The sequence below is a fragment of the Uranotaenia lowii genome, chromosome 3, assembly GCF_029784155.1.
Source record: "Uranotaenia lowii strain MFRU-FL chromosome 3, ASM2978415v1, whole genome shotgun sequence".
Taxonomy (NCBI): Eukaryota; Metazoa; Arthropoda; class Insecta; order Diptera; family Culicidae; genus Uranotaenia; species Uranotaenia lowii.
In genome coordinates this window covers 71,626,193-71,637,455 of record NC_073693.1, presented here as the reverse complement: position 1 = coordinate 71,637,455, position 11,263 = coordinate 71,626,193, and the positions used below count along the sequence as shown (strand labels likewise).

Here is an 11,263-nt window from a genome sequence, read left to right as displayed (position 1 = left end):
GAAAGGTCGTTATCGCCATGTTGTTGTGGGGAGACACGAATTCTTTTAAAGGTGCATCTGACCACCTACGGCGAGAGGAATTCTTGCTGATTAACCAACTGATTAATCGTGTGGTTGTGTAATTTGCTCGGTGACCAAAACCGGTGATTTGTTCTAAAATTTATGAGAAAATTTCAAGCGGATTGTACCTATAGAACTCTTGAATCGTTGTTCTCGGTTAGTCATCTTGATCCATCTGTTGATCAGCATCGGCATCAGCTGATTAACAACCTGGTATGAAGTTGATGGTGTTTGGTGAGAAACTTGCGCAACTGTCGGTTTGCATAATTAGAATCTTGAAACATTGCAACTGACCTTTGTTAAGGTAACTTGGTATTGAATTAAATCTCCCTCCAGCCAGTCAGTCAGTCAGTCCAGGTTTGTTGATGGGGGTGGGAGATCCGATTTGCATATCGCAACTATGATCACACACAACGGATGTTTGCTAAACTTTTTGTGGGTTTTCGAAGAGTTCGGATTGAAAAAAAAATGGTCTAACGCCAACGACAACAAACGGGTTCATTTGCATAGAATGAATTTATTCTTTTTCTTCTGACTCGGAAAAAACGATAAATCATCCATGGCTGTTTTGTAACTTTTTTTTTTGAGTTTTTTTTAACACAAATAAATACAAAAACTATACATCATATGTACACAATTAGACTCATTTTGTTCTCTTCTGGAGATGGATGGATGCTGTTGGGCATGCCCTGGGCACAGAACACACAGACACGTGGCTATTCTTAGTTTGGGGGCGGTGGATCCCCCATTCGAGATTGAGATTGAGTTTGTGTCTGTGTGAGTGGGTGCTCGTTCTGGAAGGCCGCCGCCATTGCTAGTTCTGAGGGTTGGGTTGTTTTGTTTTGTGATGCTGAGTATGGAACGTAGGGTTTAAGGGGGATGGAACTAGGATGGGTTGGACTTAGTGCAGGTATCCGTGTCCGTATCCGTGACCGTAGGCCAGAGGGGCGTGGTAAGCTGGGGCAGCATGGTAGCTGGCGGCATAGGCTGGGGCGGCAACGACAGCTGGGGCATGGGCCACAATTGGGGCGTGGGCAGCGTAGGCAACTGGGGCGGCGTAGGCGACTGGAGCCTTCACGGAGACCTGGAACGAAGAAAGGAAGGGATCATTAGAACAACTGTTGGAAATAAGAAATGTGTCCAGGCAAACATCATAGGCAATAACGACGGCAAGCTACATATGCAAAAAAGGTGTATAACAAAACTATCATATCATTATTTGCAAGTTTTTTTTTATGGAACGTATAGTAGTTCTTAAGTAGGTGCTGTAAACAGTGGAACCTTGTTAATTTTTTCAAGGGTTTTTTATTCGTTGCACTCTTTAACATTTAAAACGCTTAATGTAGTGAGAATTGTAAATCATGATCGTTGACTGGAAAATTACTGGAATAACTGGAAGTCAACAACACTTTAATTTTTCATATGGAACTAAATTTCATATTTGGCTCCATTATTTGGTTTCCATTTTGAAGCTGTAAAACATCAATAACAGTTATATGGTTTTGTCCAATACAAATGTTGCCCTTTTTGCATCCCTTAAGCTTATATTCTAGAGAGGCTAAAAGGTTGTGAAATCAATTAGGGGCATAAAGAATTAAAATATCCTATACGTTGGACAGCTTTAAAACGAATAAGCCAATAAAATTTGAGCTTAATGCAACTTCCAATACTCGTATTTGTTTCATTTTTTTATTCCTTAACGATATTGGTATTGAGTATAATTTTTCTCATACAGGCAGGCTCATAAAAAATAATTATATAAATATTTTTTTTTAACAAATTCATCAACAAAATAATCATAAAAAGGAACAAAAAAAACTAAACCTTATGAGTCTAGCTTTTAAGATTAGGTTAAACTTTTAGGTAAAGCCGACACTTTTGAAGCAAAGGTTTCCATTTAATCGCAAAAAAAAATATGGAAAATTTTGGAAAGAAATTGTTTTTGGAAATTTGAAATTAATTAAAAGCGGTAAATTAATAAAGTTTGCCAAATTGGCTTTCAAGTGTAGAGAATAGCCCAAGTAACACGATTGTTTTGTAGAACTCTTTAAGTCTCTTATAAAAACAAAACTTGGTCTAGTAGCCTGGTATAAAATTTTAAATGTTACTTCGGATAGTTTCGATATTTATTAACTGTATCGTAACTTTTTTTTTTGATTTTTTAAGCACTTTACAATGTTTCCCGGTGATCAAATTTCACTATTGACTAAAAAGTGCTACAAATGATGTTTATTTTCTAATAGGAAACATCAAAAATTTAATGCGTTGCAAATTTTGGATGCATTTTTCATAGACACATAAAGCGTTGTTGCCTACATAAATTTAGATGTTAAGCATTATCTGTGTTTTATGAAAAATCTTGAGTTTCAAATTCGTAGTATATTCATATCTAGAAGTTCTCTTGCAGTGCTTCGAAATAAAGTTCACACAACAATCGATAAGCACCACTTTTCTTAGTACCGTAAAATTAGTAAAATTCAGAAATATTATGAACTCTAGTCACAGAGAACAGACGTACAAGCTAGCCCACGAAATTTGTGTAAATTTTTCAACGATCGATTAGAACCAATTTTTGTTTTTTGGCTGAACCAGCAGTTGTCTCCAAACATACCAAAGAGAACTGTCAAAAACAAATCGAGAAAAAAAAAATCAAATTTTGGTAAGTTTTGAACAGGTTGTATGAACTATTTGGCATGTTTCAAGAAAATGGCTGTTAAAGTAATACTTTTGTCTGGTTGCATAATGGAAATATTTATATCTTAAAAGTTATTCACTATTTTCTTCAAGCAAGAAGTGCTAAATTTTGGACAATGTGATGCAAAAGTGATACCTAAAAATTAACCCACTTTGAGATGTCTAGAACCAGTTCTAGTGGATAAGACTAATCGTCAATAATGTTCCTATTTGACTGGATATAGCCGATTCGTCCTCTGACGATAACCATTCAAGAAGTACAAACTGGTTGTAAAACTGTTAGTTATTTCGACTGCGTAAGTAGAGCAAGAATAAAGGAATGAATAAAAGTTTATTATCGGTACTTTTTATACGGTTTTTACTTATTGACTCTTTTTCGGTGAGTGAAACAACTTTTTTTTTATTTTTAAATTTACGTAACGTTTCGGGTTACTCTGAGTGACATCTGATGATGGGGGAAGAAAAGTAACCCGAAACGTTACGTAAATTAAAAAAATGGTTTCACTCACAGAAAAAGTCAATAAACAAAAACCGTATGAAACAAAGGAAGTGAAATTCTGTCCAGTCAGAAATAAGTCTTATAGCATTTATACAGCAGTAAATTGAACCCGTCTATTTTAGAGCAGCATTAGTTTAATTATATTAATGAGTTCATATACGATTACACCTTTTCGAAACTAACTTTTGAACAGCGCAATAGATGGCACTGTTTCAAGTCAATTTTAAACGTATTTTTTGGATGTCAGCATTTGAAATTTTACACTCTTTTTTGAAGATTTTCTGTTCGAACATGTACGTCTGTTCTCTGTGCTCTAGTCTTGAACTAAGCTCACTGCATTACAGATCATGATTCAAAAGCAATACATCAATTTGATTTGATTTGTAAACTAGAATAAATACATTCGGGAACCAAGAATCTGAGCTAATGCATAAAGCTTAGTTCTTTTAGAAATGGGACACTTTATTTTTGTTGTAGCTACGTTCCTTGTAATTGGAAATAAAAAATTGTGAAAGCGTGACTATGAAAAGTACAATTCTGTCTATTTGTTTTTTCAGAATTAAAAATTTTCGCATTTCCGAACGCATTTTGACGATACAAGAGAAGAACATTAAACGAATTGTGCACAGTTTCCTTCAAAATCATTCATTGATCAAATAAGAAAGTAACAAAACTGATGTTTTACAAAAAAAGTTCTATGTCTATTGTGATGAAAAAAGTTATAAATGTGGTGAAAAAGCCAGAGTTATTGTGGTTATAGTCTTATTTTCACTGACTTCGAAAGTTTTAAAACAGTTTTCTCGTTTGTTTACTTTACTTTCTAAGGTCTCAACTAATCGATTTTACATTTATTTGATTTTTTTTAACGATTCCTTAATAATTTGGTCAGACTTTGTCAGCTCAACTAACATCCGTGTTTCAGTGGCACAAAAATAAACAAATCCAGTTAATTTAGAAGTAGGTGGATTTAAATCCACCAACCAGATTGTCCCCTGTTTTTTTTCAAAATGGGAATATTGATTAATAAAAGAGTGGAAATTAAAGAAAAAGGGAGCAGTCACCTAAATTATTGATCAGACGTGGTATTGGAGGGAAAAAACTGATCGATACAATGAATGAAAAAGTGTGCGTTTACTGAAAAGGGACATCAAGGGTAAAACAGGAACATTTCTTACAAACAACGTAAAACAATATTTATCTCATTTTTTCATGAAGGTATCGTATGATTAGATAACCTTCATTTTCTTTCCCAGAAAGATTTATGATCAAATGAATGGTTTGTGAGATTCGCTAATTCATAACTTTTCCTTACAAATTTATCGTATTAAATGACGCTACTCATATCATTTTTTTAGATATTGTTTCCAATTTTCTTCAAAATAAATTTAACACCATGATATGATTTGTTTAATTGTTTTACATGTTTAGACATATTCAGATGATGTGTTATATGCAATCTCCTCCCCATTTTTAAAAGGGGGGGGGGAGTCTCATATAAAATCAATATAAAATGTTACAGAACTCGAACAATTTTTATACTATTTGGATCAAATTTGGTACACGTCCAAGTTTAAAAGTTTTGAGATGATTTAAAAGATTATGAAGCGTTGTCCGTTTTTTCGAAGGAGGGCTTCCATACAAAATGAACAAAAATATAACAAAACTCGCATTATTTTTAAGAGACCGTTGCACATAAAAGTTTGAACGTAATAAGATAATTGATTGAATTTTCAAAAAAGAATTGGTCTCGGCTCCCATATAAAAATACCGTGAATTATAACAATATTCAAAATTTATAAGAGATTTGCATTAAACTTGTTATTAAACTAATTTTACATAATGAAATGATTTCTCACATTGATTGACAAGTCATGATATAATTTAACAATTAATTGTACTGTAAGATCACTTCTTTTAAAGAAAAGGGGAAGGGGAATCCTACACAAATTTGATGTAATATATGATAAAAAAAAAAGCAAATTTCATGTAGTTCTGATCAAATTTGTTACACATACAAGTCCTGATGTAATTAGATGATTTACCAAGTTTAAATTCTCTACCAACTTTTGCGGATGCTCCCATACAAAATCAACGTAAGATTTTCTATAAATCGAATAAAATTCAAGTGAATTGCACCAAGCTAGTCGTGGTTTGTATTGATAGATACGTTTTGATGAAATATTTTTCTGTGTTCTAACATATAATTTACTTGTACAATTTTTAAGTAACTTCACTAAGTTTGGTATACAAGTCAGATTTGATAATGAGATGATTCAATTGAAAAAACTCCTCTCACTTTCAACAATCCCTATTTAATTTTTTAAAGGACGGGAGACTGTTTGGAAATAAACAAAAAAAAAAGACATTTCTATGGCCAAAGCCATAGAATATGCAATACCAGGAATGAAAAAATTGAAAAAAATGTGAAGAGTTTTCAAGTATTCTTAAAATTGTAGTAGATATTTAGAGAAATACTTGAAAAATCAGACCTTTAGCAATACCAAATGTTGAAGTTCAATTCTTGAATTCCCACAACAAAAATAATTCATTTCTAAATTATTAGAATTAAATATCAAAGACATTTAATAAAATTTAATAACTCTTATCTATACTGAGAATTCTAACAAAAAGGTAGTAAATAATGCAAGAAATTTAAGAAACAAAGCCAAACATTCAGATTTTTAATCTGAAACGAAAAGTAAATTGAAAATCAGATTTTCTTACAAAGAACAAATATTATTCGGAAGGTATTGCAAAGCACACCAGGTCAGCTTGTGTCAAATATAAACAAATAGTGTGATTTTTACATATCGTTTGAAAAATTACAGTTATGTATTAAATTAAACTTTAAAATTATGTAAAAAAATAAAAAATCTAAGGAATCTGCGAAATTCTGTAGTCTGTGACAAAATTTCGAACCAAAACCCGTTCAAATTATTTTTAAAAAAATATCCGAGATTTATCATCTCAAAATGTAGACAATTCGGAAATTGTCATTAAATTTTTGATTTTTAGTTTTGGAGTTCATATCAAAGAATTCAAATTGTTTAAAAACCATTCTGTAAATAAGATTTAACTTTAATGTATTGAAGTGTATGTTTTTGGAGCTCAAAATTTTAGATACAGATAATTGAATTTAAAATATTTACCCAAGTAATGGAAACAATCCGTTAAATTTTGAAACCAAACAAAATAGGTTATTGATTATCAAAATGTTTTCCATTTTTCAATAATTTAAAATAAAATTTAAACACTTTCATCAATATTCAAAGCTTTACTTTTTTCTTAAAAATATGGAGTCAAAATATTTTTAATTTTGGATGAAATCTTATCCAATCAGATACCTGAATTCAAATTCGTACTAAAGTTTTGATTAAATTTCGCTTATATCTTATTTCAGATTAATTTATATTTTTCTTAAAACAATAACCTGAATATTTTTTCATTCATAGAATTAAACCTGAAATTGAATCTAGAACCAAAATCGGTAGCATTAAAGACAAATAAAACCGTACAGATTTCAGAGATAAAAGAATATAAAATTACATTTCCACTGCTTATATCAGCTATATTTAAAACATTTAATGTATACATTTTGCCAACATTTTCTATGCTTCAGAAAAAGGGACATTGGAGCTCGATTTGCAAAAGTTTGGGTCTTTTCTGGAATGAAATTTAGTGTGCGAATATCAAATTCAAATAGGTTGAAAATTTTTCATGAGCTAACAGTTAACATGAGTTAACAGGACATTTTTTTAAGTCAATTAAATAGTTTAATAAAAGCTGTTTACAAATGTTGAAAGTTTAGTTATGAAGCTATTACAAATTGGCAAATCGAGTATTTATTTACATTTGAAGGTTTTTTTTTCAAAGTTAAACGATCGAGTAAAAATTTTGAAACAAGAATTCTGGATTTGAAATGACTTTTACAATGCATTTTAAGATTTCTTTTAAAATTATTTAAAATTCTGGAAAAAAAAATATTTTTAAAGTTGAAAAAACTTACATCAGAGCTGAGCCAATATTTTTATTATTTTTTGTGCAGGCATAATTGCATATGTTAAAATTTTTTATATGCATTGTATTTTTATTTAATAGTCCGATGATGCTTTCATCGATATTTATAAAAAAAATTCACAAAATTGAAAAAAATCGATTTGAACATAGATTTAAGAGTTCAAAACTGGTGAAATTAGTTGTACGGATAACTTAATTAATTTGTGAATGAAGGTCTGAACAGTTTTTTTTAGGCAGAAGATAATCTTGAAATTAAACTATTTTGACACGTTTGCTTTTGAAAAAAAAATTCTTCGAAATTGCTCCAATCTCAAAAGCCGAAAAAACGTAAATTTGATTTTAAAACCATTTTTTATGTGCTTAGAAAGAGTTTTCAGTATCATTAGGCATCTATTTAAGATATCATCAATTTCATTATATTTTATAGAAAGTATTTAATTGATGAAAACATTTGATGAAACTTTGGTTCAAATGAACTCCAGAGTTTGCTAAACTAAATTTAAGATGTTTTAAATTTAGCTTGAAAATAAGTTCAAAATTTGAAGAAATTTTCTAATCACTTCGTTAAATTCTTGATTATTGATATCACACATTTGCATCCAAACAACTCTGGACTACATACCTTGTAGGTGTTGGCGTACGAGGTGGCAACTGGGGCGACGGCCTTAACGACTGGAGCATGAGCATAGGCCAGCGGGGCGTGGGCAACGGTCTTCACGACTGGGGCAATTGGGGCATGGTAGGCAAGGGGGGCGTGGTAGGCAGCGGCCAGTGGGGCATGAGCATAAGCTCCACCATAGGCACCATGGGCGTAGGCTCCATGAGCATAAGCTCCACCGTAGGCGTAGGGAGATCCGATGTATCCGGCCGAGACGGCGGCGAAGAACAGGGGAAGAGCCAACTGTGGATGGTCACCAGAAAAAAATAACAATTCACTATTAATCACTTCTGGCACTTAAACATTTTCATTTCATTTTTTGAAAAGTTCTTGGGGTCTTAGAACACTTTAAGATTTTTTTTTCTTCTAAAGAACACCACAAACAACTGGAACTTCAACTTACGAACTTGTACATTTTGATGTAGGAGGTTTGTTTTTGTTTTCTTGAGAAGAAAAAACTGCTGTTACACTTTGAGGTATCACAACTGGAATGCTTTTCGGAGGTTTGATCCTGACTATTTATAGTTGGAAAATTCTGAACCATACACTACAGAGTAAATACAGCCTTCCGATCTCCGGCCAGGTGGGTTCGACACGACGACAGTTCGCGAAAACCGGAGGTGACACCCCTGAGAGGTCCGAACGAGAAGCACTCACACAAACGAAGCAAGGAATCCCACGAATAGTGCCTGCCTATAAGCCAATTGTATACCTCCTATCAGCCAACGGACGAGCTTACTAAGAACCGAATGCAACCGATCGAGAACAAACTAACTGCCCGACGGACCGACCGACCGAATAACCACCTCTCGCCCGAAATAATACCTACCTCGCAGTCGGAAAGTCGGAAGGGTAATCTGAATCAGCAGAACCCCCCCGGCACGAATCGAGAATGGGCTTACTATAGTGGTTTAATTTAAGCCACCAATACTCACGCACAACACTGCAAAGGCGAAGCGCTAAATCGGAGGCGCAGCCCCAAACAGCTGATAGGTACCCACTTTATAGGTTGCTAGTGAGTATAGAAGCTGCTACTATACAGCATATAATGCCCCCAGGGGAGTAGCATCCGACAGCATGCCGTCAAAGGTTCTGCACTAGACCGGCTGCAAGTTTTCTACAATTACGAATATGTACTGAGGAATCAGGAATACTCTGTCTCATTTTTGTTATCTGGACCAACTAAAATCCACTAAAACCAGCGCAGCGTAATAAATATCGACAGATTAAAGCAGTAGGGCTACGTGTGGTAATTATAAATAAAATTACTCTGTTTTTTAAACTATCAGCTCGAATAAGTAGCATTTTAATGTTCAAATTCTAGGAAGTAAACAAAAATGAATGACTGGTTTCCTTCTTCATTTTAAGATTTTTTTCTTCTTACTTTTAAGTTGCAGCTTGTGGGCATAAAACTCTTGTTCATACATAACTACCCCGCTTGTTCATAATAACCCCCTTGTCTATGGGGTGATTATGAATATTGTTACGATTCTTTCCAATTTTGAAATTTAATTTTAAATTAATATAAAAAATCAACAGATCATATATTGATCCAAATGAAATTTTAAAAATAAGAAACTAACTACAAATACAAATCAACACTGAACTTCGAACAAAAAGAATTCATCTTTGGAATACGTCTCTCGAAGCGGTTGAAAGTCTTTATGACGCCAATTATTGCAGAGTTGGCCCCGTAGTTGTTCAGTCTCAGTGAAACGAAGAGCTGAACATCCCGGTTCCTCAAACCTCGAGGTCGGACGCTAAGTGGAAGAATTTCCAAGAGTGCGGGGGAGTCGACTCTTAATGAAAGCAGATCAGCGACGAAAGACGCAGAGGTGGCGGTCCTGCGGACTTGCAGCGTATCGATGTCGATCAGGTGGCAGCGGTTTTCGTAGCTGGGAAGTCGAAAGGGGTCTTGCCAGTTTGAGTGTCGAAAGGCATACCCTAAAAAAACGTCGTTGCATGGCTTCGATGCGATCAGATCCGTTTTGATAATATGGGCACCAAACCGCAGAGGCATATTCAGGGATCGATCGAACAAAACTACAGTAAAGATTTTTCAGGCAGTAGATGTCCTTAAAGTCCTTTGTCGATTTTACTGCGCATTTACTACGGTTTAAAGGTAGGCATTTGGCATCACACCAGGAGGCAAAGAGGTTGAATTGGCTCTGCAGTAAGTTTACATCTTCGGGGCCATTGATAGAGTAGAACAGTTTCAAGTCGTCGTTTTGGTCCATCGAGAAGTTGCAGCACGTCATTGAAGAAGATCAAGAATACTATTGGTGCTAGATGACTTCCCTGAGGCACGCCTAATGCAGCTGAGTACTGCCTGGGAAAACAGTTACCCTTACGAACTGTCAATTTACGTTCAGTTAGGTAACTGCGGAATCAGCCAAGATGAGATCCACAAAATCCTAAACGTTCGAGCATTCCGATGGCACTGTCATGGTTCGGCAGACTGATTGGTATAGATGGCATCAGTTTGACATTTCTTTGCCAAACTTTCATGCACAAACGAGGTAAAGGTCAGTAAGTTAGTTGTAGTTGAGCGTTGAGGCATAAATCCATGCTGGTCGTTGAAGAAGTTATGCTTGCAGAACAGGAAAATGGGATCTACAACCACCAATTCGAAAAGTTTTACTGTAGCACACAAAGCTGATATTCCACGGTAATAATTGATATGTATGCTTCTTTCCAAAGTGAGGGGAAGGTGGCTTGGTCAAGCGAAACTTGGAAGATAAGCCTGTCAGGAGTCAGCAAAAAAGGCATAAAACGCTTCAGGAAGGTAGCTGGTATCCCACCGGGGCCCGTAGAGAAGGAGTTTTTGAGCTTAATGGCGGCTTTAGAGATGGTTGTATCCTCGACTGAAATAACGTTTCAAGAGAAGCCCAGTGGTACACAGCAAGAAAAATTCGTGTAATTTTAGATTGAAAGCGATGCACGAAAACGGAACATCGGTTTTGACCTAAAATTCTATCACGGTGTAATTTTTTGAATAATGTAATTTTGGGAGCGTGTAAATTTAGATCGTAATCGATGCACGAAATCCGATGAAGAAAGCTGTCGTGTAAAAATACACAGGGATGTAAATTTCAAGTCTTTTCATCGTTAATTTAAAAAAAAATTAGTAATAATTATGGTTTTCGGTGTTACAATTCTGATTAATGAAAATAATCATGGAATTTAATTTTTGTGTGGTATATATTTACAAAATAACACCTAACAAAAAACGGTCATCGACTACCCCGAGCAGGCTAGGCTGGAGATGTTGTAGGTATATGATGAATCCTTTATTGTTAGCATTTTTACGGATTAGTGCCCAAGCAACCAAAAGT

The 11,263-nt window shown here is 34.4% G+C and overlaps 1 protein-coding gene across 1 annotated transcript; it reads right to left on the bottom strand.

Moving 5' to 3' along the window:
- Window positions 1–557: 557 nt before the first annotated feature.
- On the bottom strand, window positions 558–8,507 carry LOC129755904 (cuticle protein LPCP-23). Its single transcript, XM_055752604.1, has 3 exons — window positions 8,332–8,507; window positions 7,893–8,171; window positions 558–1,144 (listed from the first exon to the last, which is right to left on the bottom strand). The coding sequence occupies exons 1-3, from the start codon at window positions 8,470–8,472 to the stop codon at window positions 962–964; spliced, it is 603 nt and encodes a 200-aa protein (XP_055608579.1). The 5' UTR covers window positions 8,473–8,507; the 3' UTR covers window positions 558–961.
- Between the last annotated feature and the right edge of the window lie 2,756 nt (window positions 8,508–11,263).

What these genes read in the sequence shown, in the direction of transcription:
- LOC129755904 (XM_055752604.1), bottom strand. Translation starts at nt 8,472, where the DNA reads ATGGTTCAGAATTTTCCAACTATAAATAGTCAGGATCAAACCTCCGAA. An exon ending in ACATCAAAATGTACAAGTTC is followed by an intron (nt 8,172 to 8,331) that starts GTAAGTTGAAGT and finishes GACCATCCACAG; the next exon opens with TTGGCTCTTCCCCTGTTCTT. An exon ending in CGTACGCCAACACCTACAAG is followed by an intron (nt 1,145 to 7,892) that starts GTATGTAGTCCA and finishes TCTTCGTTCCAG; the next exon opens with GTCTCCGTGAAGGCTCCAGT.